This window comes from Hylobates moloch, unplaced genomic scaffold, assembly GCF_009828535.3.
Source record: "Hylobates moloch isolate HMO894 unplaced genomic scaffold, HMol_V3 SCAFFOLD_19, whole genome shotgun sequence".
NCBI classification, from domain to species: Eukaryota; Metazoa; Chordata; class Mammalia; order Primates; family Hylobatidae; genus Hylobates; species Hylobates moloch.
In genome coordinates, this window is record NW_026652294.1 from 1,252,177 (window position 1) to 1,272,513 (window position 20,337).

The 20,337-nt window shown below is 51.3% G+C and overlaps 2 protein-coding genes across 5 annotated transcripts in view; one reads left to right on the forward strand and one right to left on the reverse strand.

The window, feature by feature from the left end:
- The window catches only part of SLC25A18 (solute carrier family 25 member 18), a 26,359-nt gene extending 8,601 nt beyond the window's left edge, over window positions 1-17,758 (forward strand). For 2 of the 3 annotated variants that reach the window (XM_032140043.2, XM_032140045.2), the window contains exons 3-11: window positions 7,124-7,343; window positions 8,403-8,525; window positions 8,724-8,779; window positions 9,945-10,035; window positions 10,798-10,916; window positions 14,141-14,306; window positions 14,926-15,080; window positions 16,578-16,653; window positions 17,080-17,758. In XM_032140043.2, the coding sequence (XP_031995934.1) occupies window positions 7,124-7,343; window positions 8,403-8,525; window positions 8,724-8,779; window positions 9,945-10,035; window positions 10,798-10,916; window positions 14,141-14,306; window positions 14,926-15,080; window positions 16,578-16,653; window positions 17,080-17,221 (1,148 nt within the window). In that variant the 3' untranslated portion in view covers window positions 17,222-17,758. The remainder of the gene's footprint in view (window positions 1-7,123; window positions 7,344-8,402; window positions 8,526-8,723; window positions 8,780-9,944; window positions 10,036-10,797; window positions 10,917-14,140; window positions 14,307-14,925; window positions 15,081-16,577; window positions 16,654-17,079) is intronic. The other variant, XM_032140044.2, reaches the window with a different exon arrangement.
- A 102-nt stretch (window positions 17,759-17,860) lies between these two features.
- ATP6V1E1 (ATPase H+ transporting V1 subunit E1) overlaps window positions 17,861-20,337 on the reverse strand; it is a 37,114-nt gene continuing 34,637 nt past the window's right edge. For both annotated transcript variants that reach the window (XM_058431404.1, XM_032140048.2), the window contains one exon: window positions 17,861-19,726. In XM_058431404.1, the coding sequence (XP_058287387.1) occupies window positions 19,664-19,726 (63 nt within the window). In that variant the 3' untranslated portion in view covers window positions 17,861-19,663. The remainder of the gene's footprint in view (window positions 19,727-20,337) is intronic.

A 20,337-nucleotide genomic window follows, 5' to 3' on the forward strand; every position in this document is an offset into this window, starting at 1 on the left:
ACCAAGGCTCTCTACAAAGTTCTCTCCCAGTAACCCTTGTTCTCTACCCCTCCTCCCTAATCCCTCCCTCTCCACTTCATTGTTTTACTCTGAAGGGTCTCCTAATTGGCCTCTCACTGACTGCCCTCAACCGATTCTTCCAGAATAATTGTCCTCATACCACATTCAATGCGGTATTTTCCCCCCTTAAAAGCATTCAGTGTGGCCGGGCAGTGGCTCACGCCTGTAATCCCAACGCTTCAGGAGGTGGAGGTGTGTGGATCACCTGAGCTCAGGAGTTCAAGACCAGTCTGGGTAACATGACAAAACCCCATCTCTACAAAAAAAATTTTTTTAAAAATAGCCTGACTTGGTGTCATACACCTATGGTCCCAACTACTTGGGAGGCTGAGGTGGGAGGATCGCTTGAGCCTGGGAAGCAGAGGTTGCAGTGAGCTGAGATTGTGCCAATGCACTCCACCCTGGGCGACAGAGCCAGATCTTATACCCTAAAAAAAAGTATTCAGTGTTTTGTTACTGCCTACAAGATCACATTTAAAAATTCACTTTTCATGTCGTGAAAATGCCAATCAAAAAGAAAACAAAAAAATTCCCTTTTAGGAGGGCACATACTGTCTCTAGCCACCCAGGCTCCCCACGTGTGGCCTAACCTGCCTTTGCAGCCTCCTTCCCACAGCTCTGTTCCCTGAACCCTCTGCTCACACCAAGCCCACATCCAGGCTCTGCACGCCCCACCTTCTACTTTTAAATGCTTCCTTATTCTTTTTTTTTTTTTTTTTTTTTTTTTGAGATGGAGTCTTGCTCTGTTGCCCAGGCTAGAGTGCAATGGCGTCGTTTCGGCTCACTGCAATCATCACCTCCCGGGTTCAAGCGATTCTCCTGCCTCAGCCTCCGGAGTAGTTGGGATTACAGGCACGTGCCACCACGCCTGACAGATTTTTGTGTTTTTAGCAGAGACGGAGTTTCACTATGTTGGCCAGGCTGGTCTCGAACTCCTGACCCCGTGATCCACCCACCCTCGGCCTACCAGAGTGCTGGTATCACAGGCGTGAGCCACCATGCCTGGCCAATGCTCCCTTATTATTATTATTATTATTATTTATTTATATGTATATATTTTGAGATGGAGTCTCGCTCTGTTGCCCAGGCTGGAGTGCAATGGCGTGATCTCAACTCACGGCAACCTCCGCCTCCCAGGTTCAAGCGATTCTCCTGCCTCAGCCTTCTGAGTACCTGGGATTACAGACATGCGTCACCACGCCCAGCTAATTGTTATATTTTTAGTAGAGATGGGGTTTCACCATGTTGGCCAGGCTGGTTTCAAACTCCTGACCTCAGGTGATCCACCTGCCTCGGCCTCCCACAGTGCTGGGATTACAGGCGTGAGCCACTGTGCCCCGTGCTCTCTTATTCTTTAAGGCCCACTTCTCCAAGCCAGCCCTTAGTGACTCTGCACACCTCTGAGCCTTTCAGCATGCACTGTCTAAGCCACTCAGTTGCCATTAAATGGAATGTGAGGGTTTTAAAAAATGTATTTATTAGTTAAGGACTCTTTGGTTACCGAGTTACAAAAATCGACTATCTTAAGACAATAAGTCACCTCATTAGAAGCATAGTGGAAGACCCTTTTTGTGGTCAAGGTCAGGAATAAAGTGGATCACTGTGCAGTAATAAGGCAGAAGTCTCTCCCGCCTCCCATCATCTCTGCGGGTCTGCTTTATTCATCTCTGTTTCCTAAATCATGACAAGTTTGCTGATAGGCCCCAAGTTTTATCTGTTACAGATAAAATATCCCTGAAAGAGGCTGCATACACTTTAAAAATTCCTGTGGAAGGGGTTGAATAATTCAGCTTAAGTCAGGTCTCCATCCTTACACAGTGAACAGTAGCCAGGGGATGGAGTTCCAGGGACGTGGCAGTTCCCAGTGCAACTAACCTGGAATAGCAAGGGGGAAAGGGCAACTCCTAGAATGGGGTATGCTCACCCACTGCATTCCACCTTTTGACACTAAGAACATGCAAACATGCTATTTCCCATATATCAAATTTCTTCTTCTCAATATGATTCAGTTATCGCATGTAAATTGTGAGTGCACTTGTCTTCCCAATGCACAGTGACACAATGTCATGGCCAGATGCTGCATCCCGAGGCAGTGACAGGGAGCCTCTGTCTTCCAGGTGGCTGTTTTTCTAGTCCTTTCCCACTTTGGTTCCAAAGAGTTCCAGATGTGTTTTCTCATTGTTGTGCATCCCAGCACTTAGATGATTTTTTCTACCCCAATACTCCCCATACACTCTAAATTCCTTCAGAAAAGAAGGTAGAGGAGGCTGGGCATGGTGGCTCAAGCCTGTAATCCCAGTACTTTGGGAGGCTGAGGCGGGCAGATCAGGAGGTCAGGAGATGGAGACCATCTTGGCCAATGTGGTGAAACCCTGTCTCTACTAAAAATACAAAAATTAGCCATTCGTGGCAGTGTGAGCCTGTAGTCCCAGCTACTCAGGAGGCTGAGGCAGGAGAATCGCTTGAACCCAGGAGGCGGAGGCGGAGGTTACACAGTGAGCCAAGATCGCACCACTGCACTCCAGCCTGGGCGACAGAGTGAGACTCCGTCTCAAAAAAAAAAAAAAAAGAAGTCTATTCCCATCAGTGCCGGAACCAGTAGGATTTCAAGTCTGTGGAGGGCAAGGCCTTGCTTTGTTCCCCAGCTGTGTCCCTGCTGCTTAGAGCTGCAAATGGCATACAGTAGTCACTCAACAAATATCTGTAGAGTGACTAACGCTTAGGCTTGTGGGTTGCCTTGGGGAGCAGTTATCGGCCCTGGTGCCAGGTTTGGGGTTTTCATGGTGCTATGACTCCTTTCATACCTTGCCTGGCTAATGGTTTCGCCTTTGTTGCCTGTTACTAATGCATTTACTGCTGCCAGGAATCTTGTCAAGTCATAGGCTTTGATTAGCATAGGCTTGCTAAAGGGAACTTCCGGGGCTGGAATTGCAGCAGCTTGGTACAGCCTCGGGGTAGGGAGGCTCACACTCCAGCCAAATGCGCCCCATGGGTGGAAACACTATCACATCTGCTAGCTATGCTATGGAGGGGCCCTGGGATTAGGGTGTCCCTAATTTCTCTGGCATCTGTTAAACACCCCTATTCCAGTAGCCCAGGCTGGAGTGCAGTGGCATGATCTTGGCTCACTGCAACCTCCACCTCCTGGGTTCAAGCGATTCTCCTACCTCAGCCTCCCGGGTAGCTGGGATTATAGGCGCCCATCACCACACCCAGCTAAATTTTTTTTGTGGGGGGGACAGAGTCTCACTGTGTCGCCCAGGCTGGAGTGCAGTGGTGCGATCTCAGCTCACTGCAAGTTCTGCCTCCCAGGTTCACGCCATTCTCCTGCCTCAGCCTCCCTAGTAGCTGGGACTACAGGCGCCTGCCACCACACCCGGCTAATTTTTTTGTATTTTTAGTAGAGACGGGGTTTCACCGTGTTAGCCAGGATGGTCTCGATCTCCTGACCTCGTGATCTGCCCACCTCGGCCTCCCAAAGTGCTGGGATTACAGGCGTGAGCCACCGCGCCCGGCCGTGTCCTATCCATTTTTAAGGCAGCCATTTGGAGTTGGAGCATGTCTTTCTCTCATAATCTCTTACCAGATGCCTCAGAGCAGCCTGTGCACTGTAACTCCAGACATTCTGCCGCTGAGCCCCCTAGACCTCCAGCTTTTAAAGCACTTGGGGTGAGCCTCGAGAGATGACAGATGGAGCTGCCCAAGAGCTGCCAGCTGCCAACTCTGCCCGGGGCTTCACGGCCTGCGCCCTACTTCCTCTCAGCTGTCTTCACACCCTGGGGCATGTAATTTCCAAATTCTCACTCCCAGGGCTAATTTGGGGGATAAGACATTTGATTCGAAGTATCAGAAACCAGCTGGGTGTGGTGGCTCACACCTGTAATCCCAGCATTTTGGGAGGTTACGACTAGAGGATCATTTGAACCCAGGAATTCAAGACCAGCCTGGATAACATAGTGAGACCCCATCTCTACAAAAAATAAACAATTATCTGAGCATGATGGTGCACACCTGCAGTCCCTGCTCCTTGGGAGGCTGAGGCTGGAGGATCCCTTGAGCCCAGGAGTTCAAGGCTGCAGAGAGCTGCAATTGTGCCACTGCACACTAACCTGGGAGATAGAGCAAGAACTTGTCTCAGAAAAAAAAAAAAAAAAAGTATCAGGAACTAATCCCCAGTCCTATCGAGTTAGGCATAAGGTCAGTTTGTGACAGCTGAGTGTCATAGAAACCAAGGACAGGAATGCAGCTGCCACTGGGAATGAACTGGAAGTGGGGATTTAAACCACTCCAGAATGTCCCCATCTTTTGTGTCTTGTCCAGATGTGCTGCTTTGCTTTTCTGTACGTTTCTCCACAGACCAGCTACCTCTCCTCTGCCAACAGATCCAAGTTGTGCATGTTATGGGTCCAAACACCACATGACAAGCCCATTCTTCCAGTTTCTCAGACCAGAAATTGCGCTGTCCCCTAACTGCTTCTTCTCTCTCTTGCATCTGGTCCTTGGGGAAATCCTGTTTGCCTGCCTTCAGCATATATCCACAGTTTAACCTTAACCACTCCTCGACACACTCGCGGGGACAAGCGGCCTTCACCCCCTGCCTAGATTACTACAGTACCTTCATTGTTCTTTCTGCTTCTCTCTTTGCCCCTCTGCTGTCTCAAAACAGCATCCAAAATGCACCTAGCAAGAGCATGTCATTCCTCTGCACAAAACTCTCCAACTTCTCTCTTTTTTTTTTTTTTTTGATACGGAGTCTCCCTCTGTCACCCAGGCAGGAGTGCAATAGTGTGATCTTGGCTCACTGCAACCTCCGCCTCCCAGATTCAAGCGATTCTCCTGCCTCAGCCTCCTGAGTAGCTGAGATTACAGGTGCATGTCACCATGCCCAGCTAATTTTTGTATTTTTAGTAGAGACAAGATTTCACCATGTTGCCCAGGCTGGTCTTGAACTCCTGATCTCAGGTGATCTGCTGTCCTCGGCCTTCCAAAGTGTTGGGATTACAGGCATGAGCCACTGCGCCCTGCTTTTTTTTTTTTTTTTTCTTTTAAGGGGGCATAGGGTTTCACTCTGTTGCCCAGGCTGGAGTGTAGTGGTGTGATCTTTTTTTTTTTTTTTTTTTGAGATGGAGTCTCGCTGTCGCCCAGGCTGGAATGCAGTGGCGCGATCTCGGCTCACTGCAGGCTCCGCCCCCCGGGGTTCATGCCATTCTCCTGCCTCAGCCTCCTGAGTAGCTGGGACTACAGGCGCCCGCCACCTCGCCCGGCGAATTTTTTGTATTTTTAATAGAGACGGGTTTTCACCGTGTTAGCCAGGATGGTCTCGATCTCCTGACCTCGTGATCCACCTGCCTCGGCCTCCCAAAGTGCTGGGATTACAGGTGTGAGCCACCGCGCCCGACTTGTGGTGTGATCTCGACTCACTGCAATCTCCACCTCCTGGCCTCAAACAATCCTCCCATCTCAGCCTCCTGAGTAGCTGGGCCACCATGGCCAGCTAATTTTTTGTATTTTTGTAAAGACGGGGTTTCACTGTGTTGCCCAGGCTGGTCTTGAACTCCTGGGCTCAGGCGATCCACCCGCCTCAGCCTCCCAAAGTGCTGGAATCACAGGCGTGAGCCACTGCTCCCGGCCAAACTTAAGTCCTTGAGAACTAGAATGGGTCTTTTGTTCACTACTATGTCACCAGACCTGGAGCAGTGCCCAGCACTCAGTAAGTGTCTTCCTGAATGGATTACTGTAACACCAAGAGAAAGACTAATGTCTCCCCCACCCCTCCTTTCTTTTCTTACCCAAAACAAAATAGCTGGAGACAGCAAAGAATTGCTGGCAGCCTGGAGAGCAGTGAGGAGTGCAGGAGAGCTGGGGACCCTAAAGCAGCTTCAGGGCACCGGAGAGAAGAGGTTCCTCAGGGTCTGGGCCAGCCTTCGCCCAAGCGGAGAGCATCGGGAGAGCTGCTCCTGACACCGCCCCTCTGGGGTTAAAGCAGCCCTCTGGCCAGGCATGGTGGCTCACGCCTGTAATCCCAACACTTTGGGAGGCCAAGGCGAGTGGATCACCTGAGGTCGGAAAAAATACAAAAATAAAAATACAAAAATTCGCCCGGTATGGTGGTGCATGCCTGTAATCCTAGCTACTCCAGAGGCTAAGGCAGGAGACTGGCATGAACCCGGGAGGCAGAGGTTGCAGTGAGCTGAGATCGCACCATTGCACTCCAGCCTGGGCAACTAGAGCGAAACTCCATCTCAAAAAAATAGCAGGCCCCCTCCTCAGAAGCTGTCATAATTGTTGTAGCTTCCACTTGTCAATTAGGAATATAATGTAGTTTGGTTTCTCAAAAAGATCACATAAATTTCAGAAAACACAGTTTAATAGCCAAAAAGTAACTGTGGAGCATCTTAAGTGGGTTTTTTGTTTGTTTATTTGTTTGTTTGTTTGTTTTTGAGACAGTCTTGATCTGTCTCCCAGGCTGGAGTGCAATGGCGTGATCTCGGCCCCACCACAACCTCTGTCTCCTGGGTTCAAGCAGTCTCCTACCTCAGCCTCCCAAGTAGCTGGGATTACTAGCCCACCACCACACCCAGCTAATTTTTGCATTTTTAGTAGAGATGGGGTTTCACCACGTTGCCCACGCTGGTCTTGAACTCCTGATCTCAGGCAATCTGCCCGCCTCGGCCTCCCAAGGATTACAGGCATGAGCCACCACGCGCAGCCAACTTATTTTGTTGTAGTTCTTGGACACAATGAGAGGGATTCCTAGTTCATAGCAACTCCTCTTAAAATCCTCTCCCATCCCTTCTGTTTCCTCCGGCGCCACTCCCATGCCTCTGTCCACAATGCCCCAGACATCCTTTCCTCCAGCCTCAGCAGGCTGTACCCTTCTCTCTCATTCCCCTTCCTTCTTATTTGATCCCCAGAGTCCAAAAGTTCGAGGATTCTGATTTGAATCCCAAAGTCCAAAAGGTTTAGGAAGGGAAAAAAGTGGAGTAAGCAGGCCGCATGAATCCACTAGTGACATGCGTCCTCGCCCATCTGTGAGGTGAGTGTTTCTCTGACTACTTTGCAGGGGAGGAAGCTGCAGCCCAGGGAGGTCGTCACTTGCCGGGAAGGTGGCTCGGGCCAGGCTGCACTCAAAACACGTGCTCTGTCCACACTGCTACGGGGCCAGAGCCAAGGAAGCTTCCACTTCTTCCCTCAGACAGCCCCGACAGCGGCTACCCCAAGGAGCCAGCAGCCTTGTGTCCTGGGATCCCCAGCCCCTGCAGAATGACCCACCAGGATCTGAGGTGAGCTCGGCTGGGGCAGCCTGAGGCCCTGGGCCCTGGGCCTGGCGGAGAGTTGCTGTGGTGACAGCACATCCAGGTTTCTGAAGAACAAGCTGAGTCCTAGGGAAGAGCAAGACCCCTGTCCCCCATATAACATACACTACATCTACTGCGGCAAATACGTACACACAAGCATCTGTGCACATATATATTATTGTTCAACATAGTTTAATTGTTTGGGTTCATCTTCTCTAACTACAAAATTAAGTTCACAGTTCTCTTTATCGTCCCAAATTTCTTCCTTTGTGAAAGGCCCACTATCATCTACTCTTACCACTTCCAGGTAAATCCATCTCCAAGTATTTTGTTCACTTTCTGTCTCCTGCCTGAAAGATAAGAAAAGTTCAGTGGGTTCCAAGGAGTCTGAGAAAGCTTTGTTTTCTATTTCCCGTCTTCCAAAGCTCCTATACCCAGCAGGGTGGGGGGCCATGTTTTCTAAACTGTGGCTTTACTTTTGGCTGGAACTAGGTCACCTCAAGGGCTGACCCACTTGAAGCCCTCACTGTGGGAAGTGCCTGTTCTCTTATTATGAACGATAGCTGGCATTCCCCCCAGGCACGGTTTCCATAGTCCTCAGCAACCCTGGAGTGAGTTCCACCGGAATGCAGGCCCAGAGAGGAGAGGTCACAGTCAGGATGCAAACTCAGTTCTGCCTGACCTTCAGTCTGTTTGTGTGAGAACTGCACACGTGGCTCCAGGCCTGCGGAGGAGCCAGAGGGCGGGCCGGGGAAGCTCGGGGCAGAGAGGTGCCCTGGTGGCGGCCCATGGGGGCAGAGCTGGGCTCCTCCCAGAAGCCCCTGCAGGTCCCAGCTCCAGGGACTTCCTGGGTTGCAGCAAGATGCCTCAGCCCTGGTGAGTGCGGCTGTCCTGTCTGGACCAGACCTGGGCCAGGGAGGCTGAAGAGTGTCTCTGGACACCTGTGGGGCTGGGGTTCCCCACTGTCTGTGCCCCTGCCCATTCCTGGCTGCATCCGCTCCCTAACCTGCCCCTCCCTCTGCCTCTCTCCTCCCCCTGTCCTAGCATCACAGCCAAACTCATCAATGGAGGTGTAGCAGGGCTCGTGGGGGTGACCTGCGTGTTCCCCATCGACTTGGCCAAGACTCGCCTGCAGAACCAGCATGGGAAAGCCATGTACAAAGGAATGTAGGTGCTGGCAGGCGAGCGTGGAGGGCAGAGGCGCCCGGGGGAGGGATGGGGCCCCCTTCCCTCCAGTCTCCAGGCAGCGCGCGTGAGCGTGGGGGCTGGGGATCTGGTCAGCTGGGATGTGCCCGCGGGAGCAGGGCATGGAGGCGGCTGAGAGGCCCGCTGCACACTTACTCCTACTCTGGCCTCTGCTTCCAGGATCGACTGCCTGATGAAGACGGCTCGGGCGGAGGGCTTCTTCGGCATGTACCGAGGTGGGCTTCTCAGGCCCCCTGGGAGGCTGGGCAGCAGGTGTGAGCGTGTGGGACATGGGGAACTGGTGTTCCTTCCGTTGCTGCGGGGATGGGTCCAGGGCTGCCAGGGGGTCCTTCTTGATGAGCCTCTGTGCTCTTGGGTGGAGACAGAGGCAGCTCTGGGTCCTGGTAAGGCTTCCGGAGACCCACAGAGCACAACCCCGCCACTGCCTCAGTAAGAGCAGGCGAGCCCACCCTACCTGCCTGCCTCTCTCTGCCTGGCTAGAAGCGAAGAGAGAGAGGCTGAAAGGGACTGAGCGAAGGGGCCTGAGCTCCTGGCAAGGAGTTCTGGGTGGCTCCTCCCCGTCACGGTCCAGAGCTGCTGCGGTGCCTGCGGGGTCCCCAGCCAGGAGGTACCTTGGACAGTGGATCCAAAGCTGGAGTTGAGCAGGAGCTCGTATGCTTGTGCCGCCGAGAGGCAAAACACAAACCCTAGACCGCCCCGAGCTAGCAGCCAATGGGACTGGCTTGTGCGGCACAGAGGAGCGGAACCCCAGTCCCTGCGCCTGGCGCCTGTCACTGGAACTGCTCTTTAACATCAGCGACCCCACCAGCAGCAACAAAAATAAAATGGCTTTCTGATAACCAAACTGAGGAGTCCATAAGAAAAAAATACGTAAAAAGGGGAGAATGTGGGGCCGGGCGCGGTGGCTCACGCCTGTAATCCCAGCACTTTGGGAGGCCGAAGCGGGCGGATACGAGGTCAGGAGATCGAGACCATCCTGGCTAACACGGTGAAACCCCGTCTCTACTAAAAAATACAAAAAAAATTAGCCGGGCGTGGTGTCGAGCGCCTGTAGTCCCAGCTACTTGGGAGGCTGAGGCAGGAGAATGGCGTGAACCCGGGAGGCGAAGCTTTCGGTGAGCCGAGATCGCGCCACTGCACTCCAGCCTGGGCGACAGAGCGAGACTGTCTCAAAAAAAAAAAAAAAGGAGAATGTGGTAGGGAGTGGGAAAGTGGGAATGGAAAATGGAAAGTTATTTCACTGAAATAGGCCCAGGAGCCCCACCTGGCCCCCAAGATGCCCTTCACTCAGAGACTGGCCTGGCTAGGGCTCAAAGGCAGACCCGGGGAACTGTTATTTCTGGGATGGTCTTGACTCCCCATCTTGTCCTTCACTTCCAGGGGCTGCAGTGAACCTCACTCTGGTCACTCCAGAGAAGGCCATCAAGCTGGCGGCCAACGACTTTTTCCGGCAGCTGCTCATGGAAGATGGGTATGGCCAGGTGGGGTGGGGTTGGATCCTTCACTGTGTGTTTTTTGGGAAAGATGGCAGGAAGAAGATTTCAAATGTGCCTCAGTATACCTGCCTGCATGCATGTAAATATGTGCACACATGGCTGAGGGCTGGTGTGTGTTTGGGCTGCTGGAGAGTGAAGGGAGAGAATGAGCTGGTATACTTTGGAAGTGTGACAGATAATATAGAGAACATACAGCATATACAGATAAATCCATCAACTAGCCAATAAATTTTTAAAAATCAGCCACCAAGCTGGGTGCAGTGGCTCATGCCTGTAATCCCAGCAATTTAGGAGGCTGAGGAAGGAGGATCGCTTGAGCCCAGGAGGTCGAGGTTGCAGTGAGCCATGTTGGCTCCACTGCACTTCAGCATGGGTGACAGAACCAGACCTCGTCTCAGGAAAAACAAACCAGCCCCCAAACACTTTCTAGCTCTCTCTGTGCCTCACATTGCCCAGTGATGTTCCTGAAGGGATCAAGGACAACGCCTGGCCTGGGTAGTTTTCTCTGTCACTGTTTTCAGCTTCCATGCGGTGCTACCTCCCTAGCAGGCTTTGTTTTAAACTTAGTCCCCTGTCGGTACAGAGACCACAGCTAAGGGCTAGCTGATGACTTGACCAGCTGGGTGAGTGGCAGCCACGGGTGCCATCCAGGGAAAGTCCCCCTCTCACAAGAGGGCAGCTGCACCAGGGCGGGCCTGTGGCCTGCGGCTGAAGGAGCCTGACGCCTGTTCCCGTAGGATGCAGCGGAACCTGAAGATGGAGATGCTCGCCGGTTGTGGGGCTGGGATGTGTCAGGTGGTGGTGACCTGTCCCATGGAAATGCTCAAGATTCAGCTGCAGGATGCTGGACGCCTGGGTGAGGCCTGTCCCCACCTCCTATGGGAACAGTAAAGGGCTGAGATTGGAACCAGGCACATCCCACATCCCACCCTCATTTGCTAGGCTGTGTGACCAGTCAACTTTCCAAGCAGGTAGAAGTCTTTGGCCAGGCACAGTGGCTCATGCCTGTAATCCCAGCACTTTAGGAGGCCGAGGCAGGTGGATCACTTGAGGTCAAGAGTTCGAGACCAGCCTGCCCAACATGGTAAAACCCCATCTCTACTAAAGATACAAAAATTAGCCGGGCATGGTGGTTCATGCCTGTAATCCCAGCTACTCGGGAGGCTGAGGCAGGAGAATCGCTTGAGCCTGGGAGGCAGAGGTTGCTGTGAGCTGTAATTGCACCACTGCACTCCAGCCTGGGCGACAGAGCGAGACTCTGTCTCAAAAAAAAAAAAAAAAAAAAAAGTCTTCATTTATGGTTACCCATTTCATCAATGCTGCCAGCTCTAGAACAAATAGCAGAAACGAGAATGTTGACTCAGAGGGTCAGAAAATACTTAAGGCTTCTGCTATATTTTCTTCACAATTAGACTTGATTTCCTAAAGACTTTAAGAAATGCTGGTCGGGTGTGGTGGCTCACACCTGTAATCCCAGCACTTTGGGAGGCCGAGGCGGGCGGATCACGAGGTCAGAAGATTGAGACCGTCCTGGCTAACACGTTGAAACCCCATCTTTACTAAAAATACAAAAAATTAGCTGGGCGTGGTGGTGGGCACCTGTAGTCTCAGCTACTCGGGAGGCTGAGGCAGGAGAATGGTGTGAACCTGGGAGGCAGAGCTTGCAGTGAGCGGAGCTTGCGCCACTGCACTCCAGCCTAGGAGACAGAGCAAGGCTCTGTCTCAAAAAAAAAAAAAGAAAGAAATGCCGCCCGGCGTGGTGGCTCACGCCTGTAATCCCAGCACTTTGGGAGGCCAAGGCAGGCGGATCACCTGAGGTCAGGGGTTCAAGACCAGCCTGGCCAACATGGTGAAACCCCATCTCTACTAAAAATACAAAAATTAGCCAGGCGTGGTGGTGTGTGCCTATAATTCCAGCTACTCGGGAGGCTGAGGCAGGAGAATCGCTTGAACCCAGGAGGCAGAGGTTGCAGTGAGCCGAGATCACGCCATTTGCACTCCAGCCTGGAGGACAAAAGCGAGACTTCGTCTCAAAAAAAAAAAAAAAGAAATGCCAGTGACTGGCTCACTGAAACCTCCAGTCAGTATTTTATGCTATAGAAGCTGGCTTTTGGTAGAAAGGCATAAAAAGGGAAAAGAGAATCATTCCCATTCCTGGAAGAGAAATTTGGCCCTTTCCTAAATCCTGGTCCTCTCAGAATGATGGAGTGGTGTTGGCTCAGCGTGGTACACTCCTGTAATCTCAGCTACTCAGGAGGCTGAGGCAGGAGGATCCAGAGTTTGAGCCCAGCCTGGGCAACATAGCAAGAACTTGTCTCCAGTAAAAAAAAGCAGCTGGGCGCAGTGGCTCATGCCTGTAGTCCCAGCACTTTGGGAGGCCAAGGCGAGTGGATCACCTGAGGTCAGGAGTTTGACACCAGCCTGGCCAACATGGTGAAACCCCGTCTCTACTAAAAATACAAAATTAGCCGGGCGTGGTGATACATGCCTGTAATCTCAGCTACTCGGGAGGCTGAGGCAGGAGAATCACTTGAACCCAGGAGGCAGAGGTTGCAGCGAGCAGAGATCGCACCACTGCACTCCAGCCTGGGCGACAGAGCGAGACTCCGTCTCAAAAAAAAAAGAAAATGTATGGATAACTAGATTCCTAGTATGAAATATTTTCCTGCGGGATACCAAACAAATCTGGGACATGACATTGGGAATAGCTTCCTTTTGGCAAGGACTTATAATCTAAGCAAAGCTTCTCAGACACTGAGATTTAGCAAAAGAAATACTCACAGAATTTCAGTGTCATAAATCCCATGGTTATTAATGGGCCTCACAACATTTTATTTTATTATTTATTTATTTATTATTATTATTTTTTTTTTTTTTTTGAGGCAGAGTTTCACTCTGTTGCCCAGGCTGGAGTCCAGTGGTGCTATCTTGGCTCACCGCAATCTCTGCCTCCCAGGTTCAAGTGATTCTCCTGCCTCAGCCTACTGAGTAGCTGGGATTACAAGCATGCACTACCACATCCGGCTAATTTTTTTTTTGTATTTTTAGTAGAGACAAGGTTTCTCCATGTTGGTCAGGCTGGTCTTGAACTCCTGATCTCAGGTGATACGCCCGCCTCGGCCTCCCAAAGTACTGGGATTACAGGTGTGAGCCACCGTGCCCGGCCACCTCACAACATTTTAAATGTGGTATAATTCCATTCTAATGAGTAATATTGAACTTATCAAATGATGGGCTCTGAATGATTTAAAGAATCAAATTTTACCACATAGGGAAGGGTGGGAAGGACCTGCTCATCTTATCTTGGAGGACGAGCAGCAGGAGGTGCCCTGGGAGCCTGAGGGAGAACATTCCATCCTATTAGCATTTTAGGACACGGGAATTTCACGTATGTTCTGCCTAATGGTGGAAAGCAACAAATTATTTTTGTGTCTAGAAATCACCTAGGCCGGGTGCGGTGGCTCACACCTGTAATCCCAGCATTTTGGGAGGCCGAGGCAGGTGGATCACTTGAGGTCAGGAGTTTGAGACCAGCCTGACTAACATGGTGAAACACCATCTCCACTAAAAATACAAAAATCAGCCAGGTGTAGTGCACGTGCCTGTAACCCCAGCTACTAGGGAGGCTGAGGCAGGAGAATCGCTTGAACCCAGGAGGCGGAGGTTGCAGTGAGCCGAGATCGCACCACTGCAAAAAAAAATAAAATAAAAATAAAAATGATCTACATAGGCTGAGAAATGGTTTAGAAATGGAAGCCAGATCAAAACCAGTTTTAATGGGAGGGTAAGGAATGGAGCCCTAAGGAACATGGCGGAGAAGCAAGTGGGCCAGGCTGTGGCCGTGCTCTTGGGAAGTGTTCTCAGCATTGGGATAGCTCCTGAGATACTGTAGACCTTAGGAAGATGTCCTCAGAGCCAAAAATTAACATTCTAAAATTAGGACATTCTTCTGGATGCCAGCTGAGGTGTCAGCCTGGCCTCTGAACTGTCCCGGGGCAGGGATTGAGAGCCACACTCAGGAGTGTTTTGTAGCATCTGTTGGGGACCAGGTAGTGATGGAGTCTGTCCTTTCCCTTCCAGCCATCCATCATCAGGGCTCGGCCTCAGCACCCTCCACCTCCAGGTCCTACACAACTGGTTCAGCTTCCACCCACAGGCGACCCTCTGCCACCCTCATTGCCTGGGAGCTGCTCCGCACTCAGGGCCTGGCTGGGCTCTACAAGGGCCTGGGTGCCACTCTCCTCAGGTGAGCCTTTCTTCCGGTTCCCTAGGACAAGTGCACGGGGGAGGGCACGAGGGCCAGAGAGCTGGTTGTCCCTATCTGCCTCTGTGTCCTTTCCAGAATATCCAAACCCAGGTGAGCAAATGATTTCCATGCTTCCTGTTTTGTCCAGAACTGGCCAGGGTGGCACAGAATGGGTACCTAGAAGACTAAAGTTTTAGGCTGCATAGTGATGACCAGGCCCACAGGAAGGCTGGGTGTTTTGTGGCCCAAAGGCACCTAAGAAAGCCCTGTCTACAGAGGACCGCAGACTTCATAGTAATGAGTGGCCATGCCCCTCATCTTCCCTTGGCCTGCCTGCCCCTGTACGGAACGCATTTTCCGCCTCGGACTTGCCTCTGGCAGTCAAGAGGCTGCAGGTGCTGCAGGGCAGAGGAAGGAGCTGGGAGGGCGGGACAGACGGCAACAGCTCTTTTGTCCCCTGCTGTCCCTCACCCACGCTCACGGGGCACCGAAAAAGGGCTGAGTCCCAGTGGCTCCTCTCACTGTAAGCCCCATAGCTCACAGCAAAGCTCATTGTCTCACCTTGGGTGGCAGCCCCAGGGCAGCTCGGAGCTCAGTGTTTCTCCTTCCTCTTCTGCAGAGATATTCCCTTCTCCATCATCTACTTCCCACTGTTTGCCAACCTTAACAACCTGGGGTTCAACGAGCTCGCTGGTAAGGCGTCCTTTGCACATTCCTTCGTGTCAGGCTGTGTGGCAGGTTCCGTAGCTGCGGTCGCAGTGACGCCTCTAGATGGTAAGGAGGTGGGAGACGTGTCCTTTCTATGGGATAAACAGTAATTTTGCACTCATAGATGAAACAGCCCGACCCTGGAAGCCATACTGGGTTGCAATCTGGCTGCTGGCAGAGGCTCACTAGAGGCCCTCACGGAGAAAGTGGGGTCCAAGAGACCTTCCTTCTGTTTCTCATCCCTGACACATCCCCTCACCTTCAAGATGCTGATTCCTTTAGCTTTTTATCCCCTCAGAAGAGTTGTGAGCCCTAGCTATAAATTATTGCTGATGTGTTAAAATTTGGGGCTGGCCGGGTGTGGTGGCTCACGCTTGTAATCCCAGCACTTTGGGAGCCCAGCACTTTTGGATCACCTGAGGTCAGGAGTTTGAGGCCAACATGGTGAAACCCCATCTCTACTAAAAATGCAAAAAAAAAATTAGCTCAGTGTGGTGGCGGGTGCCTGTAGTCCCAGCTACTTGGGAGGCTGAGGTAGGAGAATCATTTGAACCCAGGAGGTGGAGGTTGCAGTGAGCCAAGACCACACCACTGCACTCCAGCCTGGGCGACAGCACAAGACTCCATCTCAAAAAGTAAATACATACATAAAATTTGGGGCTAATGGCGGGAGCTAAACCCAGCGTGAGAAGACAATGCTTCCCTCCCATGTTAGGGCTGCCTGTAGCTCCCTAAACTTGTGGGTAGACTTCCTATACCAACAGTAACCTGGCCAGGTGCGGTGGCTCACACCTGTAATCCCAAAACTTTGGGAGGCCGAGACAGGAGCCCAGGAGTTTGAGACCAGCCTGGGCAACAAAGTGAGACCCTGTCCCTAAAAAAAAGTCAAAACATTAGCTGGGTGTGATGGTGCATGCCTGTAGTCCCAGCTACTTGGGAGGCAGGGGTGGCAAGATCACTTGAGCCTAGATGGTTGAGGCTGCAGTGAGCTGTGACTGTGCCACTGCACTCCAGCCTGGGCAACAGAGCGAGACCCTGTCTCAACAAAGCCAAACAAAGCCACAGTAACATGACTCATTTATTTTATAGCTGAGGCCCAAAGAGGAAGACCTCCGCTTACAGATCACACAATGGCAGAACTGGCCTCATGACTGTTTTTTTTGTTTGTTTTTGAGACGGAGTCTTGCTCTGTTGCCCAGGCTGGAGTGCAGTGGTACAGTCTCAGCTCACCACAACCTTCACCTCCCTGGTTCAAGCGATTCTCCTGCCCCAGCCTCATGAGTAGCTGGGACTACAGGCACGCGCCATGCCCGACTCATTTTTGTATTTTTAGTAGAGATGGGGTTTCACTATGTTGGCCAGGCTGGTCTCAAACTCCTGACCTTGTGATCTGCCCACCTCAGCCTCCCAAAGTGCTGGGATTACAGGCATGAGCCACCGTGCCCAGCCTATGAGTCAGTTTTATATGTGGTGGCTCTAAAGGAGGACCCAGCCCCTTAGTGCTGAGGGGAGGACACTGAAAGTAAGCTGTTCACTACTTACTTTAACTTTTACTTGATTTAGTTCTGAAAACTCGAATCCAAACCCTCAAGAAAGGCCTGGGTGAGGACATGTACAGTGGGATCACCGACTGTGCCAGGTGAGAGCCAGTGTCCCCTCAAATGGTGGCTGGGACAGGTTCCTCTGAGTGGGTGTCTGCCTACACCAGATTTAGAGACCAACTTTAGTGCTGGGCTCTGGGTTTCTTTGAAGTCTGTCTTTCCCTCACCTCTCAAAGAAAACAATGTACTGGGAGACTTTTTCTTCTTCCTGGCATCCCTACAGCATCTCTCACCAAAGATTCTAGCCACATCAAGCCTATTTGCAAGGCCTTGACCCAACTGCATAAGTAACCAACCTGCATGCACCTAGCGGGCGAGGCACAGCTCCCACACTGTTGGCCTCTTGCTCTTGTTGTAGAAGGCACTATTCTCAAATGAGAGGTGCACAAATGGAGAGGCTGCCACTGAGGGCTGCTTGCAGAATGCCCCTGCCCATCAGCTCACTGGCTCTTCTTTCTCCCCAGGAAACTCTGGATTCAGGAGGGACCATCTGCCTTCATGAAAGGCGCTGGCTGCCGGGCACTGGTCATAGCACCTCTCTTTGGGATTGCTCAAGGGGTCTATTTTATTGGGATTGGAGAGCGCATCTTAAAGTGTTTTGAGTAGACAGAGCTGGAGGTCAGGTCCTTGTGCTCGCCGCCCTCTCTCTAGCCCATCTGACTTAGCCTAGAGGGGGCAAGGGCAGGCGGGGCCCCTCTGGCCTGCCTGGTCCTCCGCGTTGTAGTGCTACCTCAATCTCGGGAGAAACAGCCCTATATTCTAACAAGTTGAGCACAGCCTTCTTCCCCTTTGTGTCTACGCTCGTTTTCCTTTGTGGGCACAGCTACCAGGGGCTTTCGGAAGCCCCTAACCACCTACTTTCCAACAAAAATGGTACTTTCGTTGTATTAATTGCAGGACCTTAACAGGTAGTCACAATAGAAGGGTTGTTTCTACATTTTAACATTTCTATTTCACAGTCAAACTCGGCATTCTTCAGTCAGCTTAAGGATTTAGCATTGTTAATCTTGGACTCTATAACTTATGAGTCCTAGCACTGATTTTGAGGAAAACGAAGATCAGGAGTTCAAGGGACCGTGAAAGCCCTCAGAGTCAGCACCTAGTTTGAGACCAAGCACCCTTTCGAATCCCTGGATGGCTGAGGGGCCTGAGGCCGGCTCTGAATGGGCAGCCCAGCCCCTCCCCCAGAGCCCAGGCTCTTGCACACCCCTCCCTGTAACCGAGGAACACTTTGAAATAAAGGTGAACGGTTAAAATCACATCTGTTCATCAGTGGGTACGACAGGACGCAGTGAATGGCATCACCACCTACTTTTCTACGTCCATTTCAAAACCAAACATTAAAAAGGACACAGAAGCAGACCCCCGTCACTCTTCAAACTGTTACTTATGGGGGTGGAGGAACACAGCCATAGGGAAATATCTGCTTGTTAGTGACACTGGGTTTTAAGCCTTGATTCTATCCCTTCATAAGTGAATCGTCTTGAGGAGCTGAGTTTGCTGTGAGAGCCCTCCTCACACACCTCAATTCCTCCCGCAAAGGCTGCTACAGGAGAGATAATGTCACAGCAGCGGGGCCAACTCCTAAGAAAATCAGCACCTGCTGCAGAAGCTGGTGTTTACAACAGTCCCACCTACTGTGAAACCTGGGCTAACGAGGAAGAGGATGGTGCTAACATGGTCAGCCTTGGGGGCCCCACTCTCTGTTAATGAGAACTGCATTTGAGTATGGGCCCTGGAGACAGACCTCAGTTCAAGTCCCAGCTCCACCATGTACTAGCTGCAAGGCCCTGGGCAGCTCTTAGTCATCACCTATGGAAAAATAAAACATGGGACAGGGAAGGAAGAACAGGGCCTCTGTGAAAGGATCTGGTTACAGCACAGTGACCTGCTCCAAAATAACGGTTTTTTGGGTCTGGCGCCGTGATTCACGCCTGTAATCCCAGCACTTTGGGAGGCCAAGGCGGGCGGATCACGAGGTCAGGAGATCGAGACCATCCTGGCTAACACGGTGAAACCCCGTCTCAACTAAAAATACAAAAAATTAGCTGGGCGTTGTGGCGGGTGCCTGTAGTCCCAGCTACTCGGGAGGCTGAGGCAGGAGAATGGCATGAACCCGGGAGGCGGAGCTTGCAGTGAGCCGAGATGACACCACTGCACCCCAGCCTGGGCGACAGAGCGAGACTCCGTCTCAAAAAAAAAGAAAAAGAAAAAACAAACAACTTGGTTTTTCTCACTCGGGCAACATAATAAAACTATTTCCTCAATACAGTTGTGCAGCCCTTCTAGAGGCCAGGTCACACTGAAGAGCCATGTGGGGTGTGTGGAAGATCGCAAGGGTGGAAAGAATGCTTCCGGTGATGGGCTGGACAACCAGCAACAGCCCAGGGGACCTCCAGAGGGTTAACGGGTCCAGGTGCTGACAGCTGTCACCATCAAGTGCCACGGGGATTGGGAAAATACTTCTCTTCTAGGTGCCTCAGTAAGAATTTGACTCTGTCAAAACCTAAATTTGTAGTGCCTTACGCTAGAAATCACATTAAATCCGCATAACTCTTTTAATAAATAAAGCATATTCATGGCTTAGATTTTAAATCACATTTACAGATGAGGGAAAAACTTCTAGGCCTAAACAGGTAACAGTAAAGCAACTACTGCTGGAAGGAGTGGTGTGCTACATGCGCCTTAAGCCTCAAGAGTGGGGACTGCAGGGCTAAACACCAAACACATCACCTTTAGGCCAGACGGAGAGTGGAGACCCAGGAAGCCCATGCAACCACCATCTGCCCCCTCCCCTAGTGCTGCAGAACCAGCTGGACACTGTCACTTTCAGATGAACTGGAGGGGGGTCCTGATCATATTACATGAAGCTTTCCACCATTGTTAACAATTAGGCAAGGCATGAGTGACAGAGGGGCATCGCTGATAAATACAGAGCAATACTGGGGCAGTGAAGAGGAAGCTACAGAGACATTCGTGTTTCTTCAAATATCAGAAGCTTCCACATCACAGCAGGAGAGCTGAGGACGAGCTCCACCTCCTGAAGGCTTAGTCCAAAAACTTCCTGTTGGCATTTGCACCAAACAAGGCTCCCCGGACTTCTGGCATCATCTGTGGAGAGAAAGTATAATAAATACGCAATGTCAGCTGAAGAAGTTATAGAGCGCTGCACGTCTGTTTTTTTTTTTTTGAGACAGAGTCTCGCTCTGTCACCCAGGCTGGAGTGCAGTGGCGCTTCTCTGCTCACTGCAAGCTCACGCCATTCTCCTGCCTCAGCCTCCCGAGTAGCTGGGACTACAGGCGCTTGCCACCACGCCTGGCTAATTTTTTTGTATTTTTAGTAGAGATGGGGTTTCACCATGTTAGCCAGGATGGTCTCGATCTCCTGACCTCGTGATCCACCTGCCTCGGCCTCCCAAAGTGCTGGGATTACAGGCATGAGCCACCAAGCCCAGCCAGTGCTGCACATCTTAACCACAGGTGGAAAGCCATGAACCTCTACATGGCTGGGAAGGACTCACAAAGCCACGCACATCAAAGCCACCCTTTCCTTCCCTGAAGCACAGTAACACATTCCTTGGTGAGAAACTTAACTCACCCCAAATCCGGGGTTCAGACTGCTTACAAAAGGGACACATTTAAAAAAAAAAAAAAAAACAAAAACCTAAAGTCACTACTATCTCAGACTTAACTCATCATCATCATCTCACCATAATATGCTA